We start from the raw sequence: 18,103 nt of genomic DNA on the forward strand, positions 1-18,103 counted from the left end.
CAGTCATATGCGTATTTGGGCGTGCTCCGGGTCTTTGGGGGTGCTGATCCAAGCGGTCGTCCATAGTCATATTAAAGTCTCCACAGAGGGCCAGGGTGCCTATGGGAAGGTGTGTTAGTATTTTGCCTAGGTCCGTCAGTGCTTCCCTCCCCAGTGCCGGTGGCAGGTACAATGAGATCACATTAATCACTCTCCCACTGGGCTTCTAGAACAGCAAATCTACCCCTGGGATCGTCCCAGGTGCGTTTTACGATAAGAGCTAGGTGTTTTTTGACTAAGATCCCTGTACCCCTGGATCTCGTAGTGTGATCAGCATGTACCAGGAGCTTATAGCCCCATCGTGTCAATGCTTTGCTTTTATTACCAACCATATGCATCTCCTGTAACAATACTATATCTGGAGCCTGGCGTTTTAGGTATTGTTGGACAATCCCCCTCTTAATTTTGTCCCCCATACCATTCACATTCCAGGTAAGGATGGAGAGCAACGATTCTCTGTTAACCCCATCATCTGACAAGAAGACAGTACAAGTGCGGAATATTGACAGCAAAATGTACAGAACCCTCCAGCTGATCAGAGCCAGCAAAACCTGACCTCTCCTTTTCCCCCTACTAGCATTGCAAATGAAAAGAGCAACATGGAATAGTATGCAAGCACCACTTTGTAAATCCAACAGTTCTTGAAAAAATCCCCAACCATCCCTCTGCTGTTTCCCTTCCCCCCCATCTTGCACCCCTGCCCGTGGATTCTGAACTACCTACATCCCAACTTGCCAGAGTGCCTCTCCCCCTAGCAACAATAATGAACCTTGTAGGGTCGGTTATCTCCAAAACCCCGCTGAGGACTATTAATATTGCCACTGCTATCTTTTTGTCCCATAGTCCACCTAGTGTGTGATGCAAATCTCACAATACACATGTTGGGCTTTGTAACTGCAGGGTTTCCAGAATAAGTCCCTTGAAAACCCCAAGGCCGACTACATCATACAATCTGTCTCACCATTTCAGCTGAGCAAATAGATGCATCTTGTAGGCCCAATCGCAGGCACGGCCGTGATGTCTGCACATCGTCTAATTGCCTTGTGTACCAGAGGATTCATTCGAGGGTAAGGTCTCACCGCTCTTCATTCCCGCTTGCGTTCTGTCAGACTACTCTCCACGCCATCCCTCTAGCCACTCCCATGTGTCCTCTGGCGACGTGAAGAACCATGTTTTGCACTCTGATTCCACTCTGAGTTTTGCCGGAAAAAGCATGGCATATTTTACCACACTGTCCCAAAGGTCTTTCTTCACCGCCTGGAAGCTCTGTCTTTGAGCCTGGACTTTGGCCGATAAAAACGGGATTTTAGCGTTGTCCAGTATAAGGGGTGGGTTACATCGCACCGTTTGTAGGATAGTGTTCCTATCGCTATAGTTAAAGACACAGCGGCTGCGGAGGTACTCCCGGTTTTGGCCTACCTACCGACACTCTGTGCGCTCTTTCGATCAAAAAATAACTGGACAGTCTCCTGGGTTGTAGGTGATTAGTGATCAGATCTTCCACATAGAGGTCAGCAGCTGGCTCCTCGACTCATTCCGGCACCCCTAGAATACGTATGTTGTTTCTTCAGGATCTCCCTTCATACTCATCCAATTGTGTCATTTGAGCTTGTGGACTTTGGAGTTCAGCGACTTGGGTCTGGAGCAGAGCTGTGTCCTCTTGCAGCGACGACATTACTATTTTGAGATCTTTCACTTTCTCAACCATTTTACGGAAATTTCTCGCAAGAGGGAGACCTCTGTGGTTACTGAGTCGAGAGAGGACCATACTCCCCCGATAGCCGCCATGACATCCTGTAGGGTTGGTTCTTGCGACTGGACTGGGTCCCCTTGCGATGGCGGAGCCTCCATTTGCTGTGGACAATGACTCTCTCCTGATTTGGTCCTGGTGAATTTGGCGAGTTTGCTGTGCGCCGTCGTTTTTGGGCCCCTATTCGTTGCCATGACTAGACCGCAGTGCAGAAAGGCAGATAGTGGGCGTAATACACAGTCTGTGTATTCACCACCGCCTACCCGGAGTAGTTGTTAATTCCACCTGTGTCCTGTCAGGTTTCCCACAGAACTGTCAGCGAGGGCCACTGCTTCCAACCTTCTCCGCTGCACACTGAAAGTTCTCGTTTGAGTGGGGGGGACCCAGCGTCAGGTCTCCTCCGCAGTACTGGACAGTGGTGGATGGAGCAAGAGGTCAGTCCCTTTTTCTCCTCACTATACACATCGACAAAGTCACTTATGCCCACTGACAGCCCAACAATCAGCGAGGCAACCACCAACTAGGCCTTCTCCAATTGCGGTAACAAGTGGACCTAGGGCGATGCAAGAATCACACTCTTTGTCCCTGGGGCAGGTCGCAGAGCACCCAAGAAGGTGGATGGGGTACTCGCAAATGTTCGTGATAGTCAGCCAGGACCAGAGTTAGTCAGGGAGGGAGGGGGCCCTCACAGGTCACGAAGTATTGGGGTCTTCACAGAGTACTCAGTAGCTGTGACTCTTGCATCCAAAATAGAGGCCGTACCTGCGGTGATATGTCAGGCGAGGTCCAGTCCCCCGGATCAGCGTGCGATTCCCTCCGCAGTCGCGCCACCATGACTTGGACAGCACTCACTTCAGCAGCCCCCATAGACCCGCGTAGCCAGGGAATCGATTAGGAGCTTCCAGGGAGCAGTTCAAGTCCCGGCGCCGCCTGACCCCCGCCTCAACACTGCGAGTGCTCCTTCAACAATCGATCGGGACGACCGTCGGCTGCGTCCCGAATAAGGAGGGGTGGGGGGGAAAGTGCTCACACACAGCGCCCGGCCGCGGCCCGCTCCCGAGTCTCAGGCTCCGAGATCCAACCGGAGCTCAGGACCCCACAATGTTGTCCTCCCGGCTTAACCGCACAGGTCGCACATCCCACTCGTGTTTACAGGGTCAAGGAGGCACAATCAACGATTGCGGTGGGCTCCGGAGTCGTTTGGGTATTGGCCGCTTCAACATTGAAGTTTGTCTGGCACAGGATAATGTTGGATATTGAGCAGGGATGCAGAAGCCTCTCTAGCCAGCCGCCATTCGCTTCGGCTGCTAGCCACGCCCCTCATGTGCAAATCTTGAAGAGGTCAACTCAGCCTGTAATGGTTCCGAATTCAGAACATTATGTACCATCAAATCTGGTAGTAGTATTGTTCATACAAGTATATACACAGCCAGGATATATGTATTTTATAGATGAAGACCCAAAAAGCGGAAAAATAACGTATTAATAATATTTCTGTATATCTGCTCAAATACAATGGGCTTCTTAGTGGCAAGGTAGATGTGCTGGTCAGTTTGCGACCCTCTTTTCCACTACAGGCTGCTAAAGACTTTCCAGTTTAAACAACTCAATACGATTTTAACAGAAATATGTTTACAATTTTCTAAAGTATGTACGAAGGACAAAATTAAAGCTCTTATTTTCTTTAGCAAATCTGTATTTTATTGCAGCACTGTTTAGCAATACAGCATAGTGGCATTTCATTAAAAGATATTGGTGGAAAACCTTTTTGTAGAATTAACATTTGCATTCAAATCATTTTGAGTATTACTGTGGACTTTTAATTATAGTTCACGATTTCCATCCTTAAAATACAAAAGGCACTTAAGAAGAGTTCAATACAGGATACTCATTTTTTTTCTTACTGTATTTATATATAAATATATTCCATTTAAAATCTGGGCACTTGTCAAAAAAAGATAGCAGCTTAAAATGTATACATTATGTATCAGAATACAAAATACATAGCAATTCAGTGTGACAGTTCATTTTACTTTTAAATCATACGTTTCCTTAAAGTGAAATATATTATTTTGCGTATGTTAACGTATTCAGAGTTATCATCGTCCATTCCTTCTCAGTTAAACTCCTCCCAACAGCCCACTTAGTTTAATTTCCTTTTGCTTGTCAAAATTGCCATTTCGAACAGCTCTGATGTGCAAATAACGCTGACACCTCTGTATACTGTTGAGTGCAGCAGCACTGCCGGAGTTCACAGCTCCTCGCTCAGGCTTTTTCTCATTTCTACTGTCCATGACAGCAGCGCGTCCACGTTCCACTGCCCTTTTCTCGGGGTCACGTCATTCTGCCTTCGCCACAATTATGAGCACGCTCCTGCAGATGTCCTTTCGAGGCCCTGCTGATGGCGGCCATGTTCGCAGCAGCTCTGGCCCGTTTCAGTCACACACACTCGCTTTCAGTGTCTTCATGCAGGTTGGTGTACCGAGACACTGGCGTTCAGCCACCGAGTAAAGCCTGGTGGCCCCCATCACACCTGGGTTTACACACCTACTCCTCAGCACGGCAAAGGTTATGCACTTTCACCTCGGAGCCCCCACTATATGACGTTACCTTTCATTGGATGTAGGAACCTTCGGTCTCACCCAGGCAGAAGGGGCTGCAAAGACAAAACAAAACAAAGAATGACTTTCTACAGCAAATATACAATTCAGTTTAGGATGACGGTTTACAAACGCCCTCCACATGGCTTTGGATACGCTGTGCGACCGTGACCTAGCTTGATTCTGGACAATTGTGTTTTTTCTCCAGTCAGCTTCATAATTATTTCAGCGCACAGCAGGTTCTCCTCTTAATGTACATTTTTGTTGACACTTTAGCTGTCCTCATATGTTAGGGGACATCCAAAGTGTAGCCATTTCGTCTAACAGTGGCTACTGACTGCTCATCCCAAGATATGAAATTATATAGCGCTTACTAGGTGACAGTTCATTTATATTCCGAGAGGAGACCTCACTCTTTTTTACCTTACCCTCTGTAGGGAGGCTATATTGCCACATATGTGGAAAGTGTCTGTTTGATTACCATAACCACGATTACAAGTGCCCAGGTACGTGTAGCGTGCTACTCACTGAAAAACTGCTTCTTCGCCTCATAAGAGGTAGCAAGCGCTATATAAATGCAAACCTTTTCCCTCTTCTATGCCTCGCTACCCTTCTCTATCCAAATAACGGACTAACATATCCACTGCTCAAATTACTTTTGAATTTTCACTTTACTAATTCACCACTAATGCTTGGTGGGTTCTGGAGTAGAGTGCTACTCGTTGAAAAAGCACTTCAACACCTTATCAGGGGTATTAAGCGCTATATAAATGCAAACCTTTTTTCCTCTTCTATCCCTCCACTATCCTTCTCAATCCAAATAACCGACTAACATATCCACCACACAAATTACTTTCATATTTCACTAAACTAATTCACAGCTAATCCTGTATGGGTTCCAAAGTGGTACGCTACCTGCCCAAAAAGTGCTTTGACGCCTCGTCAGGGGTGGTAAGCCCCATATAAATGCAATTACAATACAAGGAAACATTTCAGCCCCTCGAACAGTCTACTTTTGGCCATTAGAGGACGATGAGTACTGGTTCCTCTTTCTGTACTGGGCTCATCTTTGTCAATGGCACACCAAGGAAGCTTGTGCACCGATACAAAGAAGGAGGACTGCTACACCTGGAGTGGAGTCTCTGCATGTGTGAAACTATATAACCACTAATCGGGCCTTCTCTGAGATGCCTGAAGACTTGCCTTGCTGCCTTTGCCCTGAGTGAAAGTCAGGGCAAAGTGTGTCCGGCTTGTAGTTACCACCTTCCTAAGCCTGAGGTCCACTCTGTACAACCCAGCCTGGATATCTGTACGATCCGAGCGGCGCTTATCAATGCTAGGTCTCTAGTGAGACATGCTGCGGCTATATTTGATATCCTGGGGGAGAATAGGCTTGATCTACTATTCGTTACAGAGACTTGGATGAATGACTCATGCGCTCCCGTCGTTGAACTGGCAATCCCACGTGGGTTTAAGATCTCTAGAGCAGATCGCCCCAAGGGCAGAGGAGGAGGGATCGCAGTGATCTATAGAGAGCATTGGACCCTTTTATGCGAACCCCTCGATGGCTTTCATGAAGCAGAACTTCTGCACTTTAGTCTTGCTTTTAATTCTCACTGGACACTAGGTGGCTCACTTGTGTACCGTCCTCCAGGTCATATTGGCAACTTCATTGGGGATCTTGAAGAAGCCATTATACCCCGCACACTTCAGTTTGCAAATTATCTCCTTTTGGGGGATTTTAATATCCATATGGATATGGCGGATTGCAGTGAGGCAATTAGATTTGGAGAAACTCTTTCAATGGCCCATCTCAAACAATGGGTGGAGACTCCAACACATGCGGGGGGTCATGTCCTTGATTTAGTCTGTTCTAACTTTGATATTATAATGGAGCGGCCAGAAGCCATGACCTGGACCGACCATGAACTGGTTAGATTTTCCTGGACATTGTCTATTGGCTCTGGACTAATGCCAATTCAGTCTCAGGCCCATCAGCAACGTATCAATGTTGCATCCTTTTCTGAATTTCTTTCTAGCTGCCAGCCGATGCTGACTACTGAAATTAATGCAGCAGTTGATGCTTTTAACTCATGGATGGCTAGTGGCTCGGCAGTTTCTATGCAGAATAAACGAGTCTGCCGACCCCGCTTCTCGCCGTCCCAGCCCTGGTTTACCCATGGCCTACGGGAGCAGAAGCTGAAGTGTAAGAAACTGGAGAGGATTTGGCGGCTTGATTATTCGTCGGAGGCGAAGAATCGGCTGCGCTGCTCCCAAAAGGAGTACTATAATGAAATCAAGGTGGCCAAAAGTAATTACTATGCTGGACGCATTGAAAAAGCTAGTAACAATAGCAAAGAAATTTTTGCTATTGTCCAGAGCTTCCTCTCTCCTAGAGCCGCGCTACCTACACTACCCTCTTCCAATCAATGGTGCGATGAACTCTCAGATTTTTTCTCTGAAAAGATTCTGAAGATCCAGCAAGATCTCCAAACTGCCTTGAACAAGTCCGTGACATCCACTCCATTGCCTATATTGGAAGCTGTTTCTTCGGAAGGTCTGTTTACTTCCTTCTCCCCAGTCTCTGAAAAGGATGTCCTACCAATTCTGTCTGCCCTCAAATCTGGCTCGCCCGCCGATCCCTGCCCAGCCAGAGTTTTGGGAGGAGTGTCGGCGATAGTCTGCCAGGAGGTAACTAGGATTGTTAATTTATCTCTTTGCTCGGCCTCTGTGCCCCTGAGTTGGAAGCAAGCCAAGCTCCTCCCATTACTGAAGAAATCTGGCTTAGACCCGACTATGCCCTCTAGCTATCGGCCCATATCTCTTTTGCCAGCGTTGGCTAAAACATGCGAAAAGATCGTTTTTAGACAACTTGAAGGGTTTATTGAGTCTTCTCATGCGCTCCACCCTGCTCAATCGGGGTTCAGAGCGGCCTACAGCACCGAAACAGCATTAATTGAGGTTTCAGAGGCTATTCGGGAGTGCCTGGATGGAGGCGGCAGGGCGGCTCTGATCTTACTAGACCTCTCTGCCGCCTTCGATACGGTGCCCCATTCGTTGCTTCTGGCCAGATTGGGTGCTGTCGGTGTTTCAGGCAGCGCTTTGGGTTGGTTGACCTCATTTCTGAAAGATAGATCACAGCAAGTGTGGGTCCCCCCTTATGCATCTAAGGCTAAGGAACTTACCACAGGAGTCCCGCAGGGGTCTACCTTAAGCCCCCTGCTTTTTAATGTTTATGTGACCCCTTTGGTCTATTTAGCTGAGCAGCTGGGTGCCAAAATAATGGCTTATGCTGATGATACCCAGCTGCTCTTCACCTGGCCAAAAAAAAATCATCTAGACCCCTTGATCGTTCAGAGTTGCCTGTCGCAGGTTTTCCGCTGGCTGGCAATGGCCCAGCTGAAATGTAACGAGGAGAAGACGGAGATCCTCCTCTATGGATCTTTTCCGGATAATTTCAGGGAACAAATTTGGCCCTCCGACCTACCCTGTCCGAGCTCATCAGGTGCCCCTGTAAAGAACTTAGGTGTCTGGTTCGGACAGGATTTAAAGTTCGGGGAGCATATTAAGAAACTAACCGGTACCTGTTATGCCACTCTAAAGGCTCTCAGAAGATTTTTTCCCCTCATTCCCGGCAAAGCTAGAGAGACCGTGCTTAGAGCGCTGATTTTATCACGCTTAGATTATGCAAATGCACTCTTCAGTGGCCTACCCGACTACATGGTCCGTCGACTCCAGGTTATTCAAAACTCGGCAGTCAGGTTGATGTTTCAACTACCCAGGAGAACTAGTGTTCGCGAACATCTGCGCAGCCTTCATTGGTTGCCTATTGCCAATCGTATTCTGTTTAAAGTCCTGGTCCTGGCATATCGGGCTATCAATCAGCAAGGCCCAGTATACCTGCGGAATAGATTTGTTCTTCATGTTCCTAAACGGGCTCTCCGCTCGGCTAACCTCTGTCAGATGGTCCAGCCTAAATTTAAGCTTGCCAGAACTGGAGGCAAATCCATCTCTGTTAAGGCTGCTAGAGTATGGAATGTTCTTCCTCTGGCTCTTCGCACTGCCTCCTCACTTTCGCAGTTCAAGAAGGGACTTAAAACATACCTGTTTAATATTACTCTGTAAATCTTTCTCTCCGGTGTGTTAGTGGCCCCGCCTGTTATCTTGTACTCATCGCGCCAGGATACTCCTGAGTAATAGAGCGCGCAATAAAAGGATTTATAACATAACATAACATAACATAACATAACAGCAGGGAGGAGGTGGGGGAGGAACACCAACCAGGTTTCCCCAGGAACTCAAATGTGCATGCTAGGAGGAGCACAAGGCCGGTCTGACCGGGAGGACCGTTCCAACAGCATCTCAAGGAACAAACAGCCTGATTCATCAAGCTGAAATGCGCTCGCAAAGGGCCAGATTCTGAGAATCTGGCCCTTTGCGAGTGCGATTTTTGCATTTGGGATACATCATCCCAAATGCAAAAATCGGTAATAGCGATTTCGCTATTTTGCGAGGAATTACATTTAAGGAATCTCTATTTGAGATTCCTTAAAGGCAATTCATCATCCATTTTTAAATTGCGAATTCACAAATTCAGCCCGCTATTTACAGCGAGGTCAAACCTTGTGGTAAATAGCGAAAACTTAGAAAAATGCTTTTAAAAGCATTTTTCTAAGTTGCATGTTGCACACACACATGTCCTTTGGACATGTGTGTGCGCAACACCTGTTTAAATTTGCATTTAAGGGGTGCTACAGGGTGTCCTTTGGACACCCCTGGCACCCTTTAAATCGCTATCTTATTTGCGATTAGCTAATTGCTAATCGCAAATAAGGAATACTCCCCATACATTCCTATGGGCCTTTTGGCCCATAGGAATGAATGGGGAGTTATTCCCTATTTGCGATTAGCAATTTGCTAATCGCAAATAAGGAATATGTAGGAATCGCATTTTATTTTGCGATTCCTACATGAATCCCGTTTTGCGAGTCTGTAATAGCGATTCCTTATGAATCGCTATTACAGACTCGCAAAACGGGTCTTTGATGAATCAGGCTGAAAGACTGCCTAGGAGCCAAGAGGGCATCCCAGCTGGGTTGCGCAGGAGTAGCAAAGTCCTCAGATGAGATGAAAGCTGCAGCCCGTCGTTCGGAAGTCAAGAAGGAAGTCTGCTCCATCTCAACCCACCTCGGGTTCTTAGGGTGCCTATACCTATCTTTTTTGCTTCTCCATTGAGAACCCAAAAATATGGAACACTTAAGGCTTTGTGGCAAGTTATGAGTCAACTGAAGAAAACCCAGCCAGATGCCAGTGATCAGCTACTGTCATCAAGAATAGTTGGTCTCTCTCGTGCCTGATGCCCTAGGCGACTACTTCCGGGCCCCCGGCACCAACCTCCGAACTGATGTCACTTGAATGTTCCTACTCCCAATACCACGGTGCATCGCCTCGCCCTGCCCCCATTCATGAGACCTTGCATGCACATGCTTATATCATAACTTTGTTTGTCTTTTTGAATGGCAATAAAAAGATTCAAACACTAGAATAGTTTGTCAAACACATTTAGGATATGACAACCATACTGACTTGTGATGGAAGGGTTGTTAACCGTTATTGTTTAGAAATGTATGAGTTTACGCTTGAGTGTCATTGCATCCACACTTGTTGTGATGTCACTGCGGAATGATGTGGCTGGTTCCATTTGGTAGTTGCAGTTGGAAGAACAGTGGGGACTTCTTTTCCCCACTGGTGACAGGAGTTAAAAGCCTTCCTCTACCTGTGCGTGAATCATTTGCTGGTAAGAGGTGGGCTGTAGTGGCACAGACCTTTCAATGGGTGTCCAGGGTCTGAATAAGTACCACTACTCAAAGGTATTAAGGTGAAGGACCCTGCCCTGCTGATGAGACAGGATGGCCTCCCGAAGTGTTACCTGATAGGGGGACTGATGCTTATACTCAGGAGTTCCATGTACAACATTCGCCTAGCCCAATCCGGGGCAACTAAGATGACCTGGGAATTGTCATTATTGATCGTCTTAAAAATTTGGGGTAGGAGAGCAAGAGGCAGGAAGGCATTCAGGGGTCCTTAGTTCCATTCCAGCCAAATGCTTCTCCCAACAAGAAAACGCCAAAGCACAAAATTGTTAACTATGCACGTTCTTGACGGTAGTGAAAGGATTTAGCCAAGGCTTTCCTCCCTGGTCAAAGACACACAGTGCTACCTTGGGATGTAGGTGTTACTCATCACAAGATGCAAGTCTTGGTGGTGGGTAAGGACCATTCTCTATGGAGGTAGCTTACCTGGCCTCCATGTTTGGGGGGTTTTCTGTTCCCCACACCGGAGGTCTAAAGCCTGGGCATCTGGCTGGACTCCGGTCTTACTATGGCTACCTAGGCAAAAGTAGTAGGGACATTCTTTGGCCTATGAAGAGCATTAAAGAAGACTCTGAAATGGCTTCTGGCAGAATCAAGAAGAATTGTGGTACAAGGTATTATACTTTCACAACTTGATTATTGCAACTCGCTCTACTTGGGCAGTCCGGCCTATGTGGTCCAAACATTACAGCTCATTCAAAATGCTGCGGTTCACATTCTGTTGAATATTCCCAAATCCCATTCTGAAGGCACAGCACTGGCAAGTCTACACTGGCTCCCAGTAAAGAGAAGGATCGATTTCAAGGCCCTATACTTTGCACACAAGATCAAATACTCTCAGGGCACTCATATTTTAAACCAGTTAATTATACCACACAACAGCTGACGAGATCTGAGAGCAAACAATTATCACTCCCTCCTGGTGATCCCAAAGATCAAAAGAACCAGAGGTGGAGGACGATCCTTTACATACTTGGCATCTAAATTGTGGAATTCCCTCCTTATACATTTGAGATCAAACCACAATCTTCTGAGCTTTAGAAAGCAATTAAAGACACACCTGTTTAGTTAGTCATCCCAAAACCTCTTATCATTATGTCTGCTAGCGCTGGGAAACCCTAGTTTGGGTAGCCGTGCGTTTTATAAAACTAGGTAAAATAAAAAATATAAATAAAGGGGTGCGTGACCAACCATCATGGCTGCACAGAAGTGATCCGGATGAGCTCAGCGTTGAGCCGTGCATCTAAAGGCTCTACAGTGCTACACACATCATGAATTTGGTGTGCAGCCCAAGCCCCGGGCGTGCTGTTACCAGAGGACATTTTCCCATTTAAAATCCTGGCTGGAGGAGCAGCAGCATAGCGGAGGGCTGGACAGAGCCGGGAAGCAGCGGACTGAACAACAAATGGCGCCTGACCCATGGCGCTCTGATTGCCCCTGCTCTCATTAGAGGCGGGTACAGGCGGATCTGCGATCTTTAGTCAGCCGAGTGGTTCCGCCCCCTCAGCTGAGGAGGGGAGGCCAGCTTCTGGCAAAGTCTGGCCCTGAGCAGGGCCTGCGGCTGGGCGGCCGTGTTGTGAGTTGCTGCGACAGAGGAGGCCCCACCGCAAATTAAATTACACAGGTGAGAGTGCGTACTTAGGCCTATGGGGTCGTCCCCCCCACCCACCCCCCCGGGAACTTACCTCTGTCTCACCACTAGACCCTACGAGAGCAGTATAGAGGGGAGCTTACCCAGGACCACAAGATGGTGCCTGATCCTAAGATAGCCCCTGGTGGGACTTCGGCGAGAAGAGAGTCCCATGCTTGTGGCTGAATTGGCGGCGAGAGCAGGTGGGAGAGTGCACACATGATCCTGTGAGGAGGGGGTTGGGGGGGGGGGGAAGAGCTGCCTCAAGGGAACTCACGTCAGCCTCATCACGGGACCTACCGAAAGTGGAGCAGGGGGAGCCTCCCCAGATCTACATGACGATGCCTGATCTTAAGATGGTGCCCAGCGGTGAACCGAGAATATTATGCTTGAGGCTGTATCGCCGGCAAGAGTTGACTAACTCAAGGGGTGCAGACCATGAGGTGGTGCTTTCATGGAAGTGACCCTGTGATAAGTTTGTTCAAGAGAAGCTGTTGTAGGCACAGGAGTACGTCACAGGGGCACACCGGAGCACTGTGATACAGGTCCTGTCCTATGTGTCCCTGAGAACCCTCCTTCAGAGTTACCTCTAGTTGATTTCAGGCAGCCTCCCCCGCTTCCGCCTGTAACGCTCTAACTGAGTAACTGACCTCTCCAGAGTGGCAACGCACTAGCCGGGGACATAGTCCATATGCCGCCGACAAAGACTCAAACTAATAGAGTCTACAGCTACTTTGCTCCGACTGAGCCCCGAGCAGAGAAGGAGGGAGGAGACTGTGCGGCGGACAGCATGGCGTTAATCAGGGAAGTACTGCTGGAGACTCAGCAGGAGTTCAAGAAGGAACTTAGGATAGACATAATGGCAGATATCGGCACTTCATTCAAGGTTTTCCGATCATTGGGGCCGAAGCTGGTATCGCTACAGGCGGACGTGGATTGGGTGTGACGACTTGGAGAACTGTTCTTGCAGAGACAATATACGAGTGTGGGGCTTGGAGCTTGGTAGGGATTGGCTTCTTCGAGATGACTTAAGGAAGTCGATCACCAATAATGATCCCAAAGACAGTTCTTACTTAACAAATTGGGACACCTTTAAAGTGGTTATAAGGGGTAAATACATTGCGAGCGTCTGGCCCTGGAGGGGGTGTTGCGGGTCGCTGAACAAACACACAACAAAGCCCCATCTGTACAAACATTAAGGAAAGTTACTTCTCTAAAAGGGAAACTTCAGGTAATATATACTAATAGGGCAGAAAAAAACATCTTACGGCTCCAAGCCCGAGGGTATGATGGAAATGATAAAATCGCCCCCTTGCTGGTATGTCAAAGAGCTAAACAAGAGTAGGAATATATCAAACACATAGTAGACATTTCTGGTGCCACACACTATAGTGATGAGGGGAAAGCGAGCACTTTCCGTGATTCCTACAGTTCAATGTATTCAGCAGACCCCTTAATAGGACAGGACCAATACTACTACCTGGACACACTAGAACTCCCACATGTGTCCCTGGCCACCAGTGATGCACTCAGTCGACCCATCTCGAGGGAGGAAGTCCAAAAGGCAATAGATGCCCTGAAACTCCAGAAGGCCCCAATTGGTTCAATGCCCAGTTCTACTGAACGTTTGCGGCTGAGCTCACTCCATGCCTGACGGCACTCTTTAATGAAATAGCAACATCTCAACAAGTCTCCCCCTCGATGGGTGAAGCTAATCCTTATAAACCCCAAAGCAGGGGAAAACCCCCAAGAATACTCTTCGTACAGGCCAATTGCACTTTTGAACCTAGATGCAAAATTATACACTAAGATTTTGGCCAGTAGATTAGAAGACATTTTACCAAACCTGATCCACGAGAACAGTCAGGGTTGATCAAGGGACGCCAGATACGTGATAACTTGCGTAGGATAATTCCTCTAATCGTTAAGTACGGAAGAAACATGTCCCAGCAGCCTTACTCATTAGATGCAGAGAAGACCGTCAACCGTGTTGACTGGTCCTTCTTAATGTGCACTCTACATTGTTTCGGCTTCGGCAAGACTTTTCAGGGAATGGTGAAGGCCAACTATTCTTCACCTGAGTTCTGGTCAACGGAGTAGCTTCGTATTTTTTCAACTTATCTCGAGGCACTCGACAGGGCTGTCCCCTCTCACCCATGCTTTTTGCCCTCTCCATTGAACCTCTGGCGGCGCGTATTAGAGCCAACCCAGAAATTCAGGGGATTCAATTTGGCCCAGACAAGCATAAAATCTCACTCTTTGCAGATGATGTTCTGCTTCCCATCAGTTAACCTCACCTATCCCTGCGGTCTATGCAGACAGAACTTAATGAATGTGAAAAAGTAGCTGGTTTTAAAGTCAATCGCTCTAAATATTTCGTACTTAACTTGACAATGTCCCCAAGATGATGGCTGCCATCATAGAGACTTTGCCTTTCCGATGCGTACATAAAGAAATCACATATTTGAGCATCCAAATCACCCCTAAACCAACTGACCTATATAAAGCAAACCCCCCTACTCCCCCAATGCGGCAGCTTGAGTTAGATTTTAAAAAATGGTCCTCGACATATAACATGGATAGGTTGAATAAACACAATCAAGATGAACAGGCTGCCTCGCCTTCTTTACCTATTTCAGGGTCTCCCAATTATGGTAGACAGAGAGCTGTTCATTGAGCTGAAATGAATGATAACAATATTTATCTGGCAGAGCGCAGGGCCCACCTATCTCAGCGACTACTGACCAGACCAGGCCTAATGGGGGGGACAAACACTGGCTTCATATGGACTGGCAAGTCGCGGGGAAAACTATATGGGACCTGCCCTGGAAACCAAAACAAGACAGGCCAAAAAATGTATACCTTAGTATCCCTACAGCCACTACTCCTAAAGCTTGGGGTACCACCATCAAGACATTGCCCTTGACAACCTCTCCATCCCCTTACACCCCCATCCATTTTAATCCAGCTTTACCCTCGGCAGGGACAGAAGGTCCTTTTGACAGATGGAGGAAGAATGGGTGCCTCATGCTGTCTGATATTTTCACCTGAGGAAAACTACGCTCCTTTACAGACTGCGCCACAGCCTTTGAACTGCAGCCCACAGAGGAATATCATTATTTCCAGTTAAAACATTGGGTGCAACAACCCCTGATGCGGATGGCTGCGACCGGAGACCTGCTCCCAATGGAGAGATTTGTTCAAGTCGGCGGCATGACTAAGGGCTGCATTTCGTTTCTTTATGTGCTCCTTCTCACAGGGGTCCATCCGAAGTCCCACAACATAGAAGGTTTTGGGATGCCCTTTTGCCTTCCCCCATAACAGAGAAACAATAGAGTTCCTACTATAAAGACAGTGCCAAATACAACTGTTGTATGTTTCTAAGGAAAGCCCATTACAAACTCTTGTTCAATTGGTACTTACACCCTCAGAGGCTACACACTTTGTTTCCAAACACTTCAGACAGATGCTGGAGGGGGTGTGGGCTCTTGGGCGACTTCCGTCATATATGGTGGGACTGCCCTTCCATTCAACCATTCTCGAAGGAAATTCTCTCTCAGATTAAATAGATTCTGGAATACCCTGTCCCAGACTTTCTAGAGCATGTTCTTTTGGGAGTACGGGACCCAAGTCTGAAACACCAAACCCAGGGGGGCCGCTCCATCATGTGGTTATGCCAGGGGGCAGCCAAAATGGCATTGGCAGCAACCTGGAAGATATCGGAGACCCCCTCTCTCACACAATTGTATGCGAGTCCTGGCACGAATGACAGATATCATATCGGTCTCCTGCAAGGGCTTTGATTATATCTGGAGTCCATTAGTGGGTTATCTGTCGGAAGACTTGCCACTCTTTGCCTGTGGCTCCAGACTAAAAGCCCTTCACCTGGTCGCGGTTCCATGAGGAGCCGTGGCTCTAAGGGCTATGAGAGTCCCCCTCATGTGCCCCCCCCACTCTATAGGGGCCGGAAAAATCCGGCCCTGTCGGACCCCCCTGGCGTTAATCACCGTCCGCTCCTTGCTCTCCTCAATCACTTTATGGTCCTGTATAATGGATTCCATGGGACTGTTTATTTGTTTCAGAATTTATTTATGTTGTTATCTATTGCTCATAGTGCTGGGCGCAAAAAGAGATGTATAGATTGTATACTAAATACAATGTGATAGTGAGACATTTGCGCCTGGCAACGGTAAGAGTTATGCCTAGAACTTGTGGACAAACTGTGTATTATCTATAGATACCTTATGATCCTGGCATGTGTTAGAGCTCGGATGAGCTTCAAAAGTTGGTAAAACTTTGTTAAAACCAATAAAAAGATTTCAACAAAAAAAAAAGAAAAGAAAAAAGAATGGTCTGACATTATCTGCTCAGTTAGTCCATTTTGGAATTCAAGTACCCTGCCAAGTGGTTGGCAGCCATAGCAATGGTCTGGTGCACTAGTCACCTCCAGAGATGAAGAGTGCCCTCGGCAAAGGACACAGGACCCCACACCAAGCAGCTTGTTGCAATACCACATGACAGTGGTGTTTCCTGTGAGAACCTACACAAGTCTGCGCTGACGGACGACAGGAAAGTCTTCAGGGCCAGGCAAATGGCTCATAGCTCCAAACGTTTGATGTAGACTCGGCCACTACAGAAGACCACACTTATCCACATCTCCCCAGTGACTAATCTACCCCCTCCCCCAACCCCCCAAATCAGTAATGATGCATCAGTCACCACCATTTGCTCTGTGTGGGGAAGAACGAGCGGCCTGCTGCAGGACAGATTGTGATCGGCCACCTATCACTGCAGATCAGTGTCGGGGAGGTAGCCTAGATGTTGAGTTCACTGGGACTTTAGGTTCTACTGTAGGGCTTGCATGTGCCACCTGGTGTAGTTGACAGAGAGAATGCACAAGGCCAGGGGGGACAAGAAACCTTAGTTTCCCTCACCTGGATCCAGGATCAAGGCTGAAGCATCTGGATCCATCCTAAATGTCTTGGACTCGTTATGGTGGAGGAAAGGCTTTGAACTCCACCATGTCCAGGATCACCTCAATGAGTCGAAGCCTTAGTGATGGGATCAGGTGGTTCTTCAGCTGGTTTATGGTAAACCCCAATGATGTTCAGAGTTCTGCTGTTGTCCAAAGGAGGTCTGTGACTGACTGTGGTTAAGCTCACTTTCAGCAGCAACTCGATGTACAGAAATACAGGAACTCCCACACCTCCAAAGATTGGCAGCAATCACCACCATCACTATTTTATATAGGAAAGTTAAAATTGGTCTAATTTAGCTTAGTCTATTGCTTTCATATCATACACAATCTTTTGACCAAAAATATAGCAGGAGATGAAATATAATTTTTAGGAATCCTGTATAATACCAGGCCATTTGCACTATGCACTTAGAGTTGGGGTTGGAGTAGTTCTTGCGGGAGCGCGGGGAGGGGTGCTATCTACTGGACCTGTTCCGGTTAGCTATAGCAAGGGTTCTCCAGGGGACGGGTGGAGGGATGTGGGGGGTCACAGAGGTAGGAGGAGGGAGGGGTCGAGGCTTAAAAACGAAAAGTTCCTCATTTTTCATTTGGCTTTAGTTTTATTGTATATGTTGCTGTCTGAACTGGTAATAGTTTTGCAAAGGGGTAGAGTGGTCAGTTTCTTTGTGCAGGCACACTTAGCTAGGTCTTGGATTAGAATTTATGGGGTATATTAAAGTTATTTCCTGGAATGTCAATGGCCTGCGTTCCAAAACAAGAGCTGACAAAATTTTACAGTATGTGCGCGATTCGGAGGCACAGGTAGTTATACTCCAATAGACTCATCTGTCGCATGCTGAATCTCTTGCCTTAGTGAAGAAAAATAGATGGATTGACTTTGCGGTGTCTTCCTCACAGAATACTAACATCAGAGGGGTATCAATTATCTTTAAAAAACAGCTTAAAGCCAGGTTAGTTGCCCAGATCGTGGACCCAGGTGGCAGATGGGTCATCACCACAGTTGTCATCACTGGGGTCCAATATACATTTGTTGGATACTAGGGACCTACTATTGATGACCCCTCTTCTCTTGAGGCTATTATTGCCCACCTCCTGGCATGTCCGGAACTTGCTATATGGGCAGGCGACTTCAATATAGTCTTGGACCCTCTCCTAGACAAAACCCCTAGTAGTCGTCCGATGGCCCTTTCTAAATATAGGTCCTTTTTGCTTACATCTATGAGACAAAATGGT

General features: G+C 47.4%; 1 protein-coding gene across 2 annotated transcripts in view; it reads right to left on the reverse strand.

Annotated features, from left to right (window-relative positions):
* Positions 1 to 3,467: 3,467 nt before the first annotated feature.
* Positions 3,468 to 18,103, reverse strand: part of ANKS6 (ankyrin repeat and sterile alpha motif domain containing 6) — a 464,962-nt gene continuing 450,326 nt past the window's right edge. For both annotated transcript variants that reach the window (XM_086965382.1, XM_086965381.1), the window contains exon 16: positions 3,468 to 4,445. In XM_086965382.1, the coding sequence (XP_086821508.1) occupies positions 4,396 to 4,445 (50 nt within the window). In that variant the 3' untranslated portion in view covers positions 3,468 to 4,395. The remainder of the gene's footprint in view (positions 4,446 to 18,103) is intronic.

This window comes from Lissotriton vulgaris, chromosome 4_1 (assembly GCF_964263255.1).
Source record: "Lissotriton vulgaris chromosome 4_1, aLisVul1.2, whole genome shotgun sequence".
Lineage (NCBI taxonomy): Eukaryota > Metazoa > Chordata > Amphibia > Caudata > Salamandridae > Lissotriton > Lissotriton vulgaris.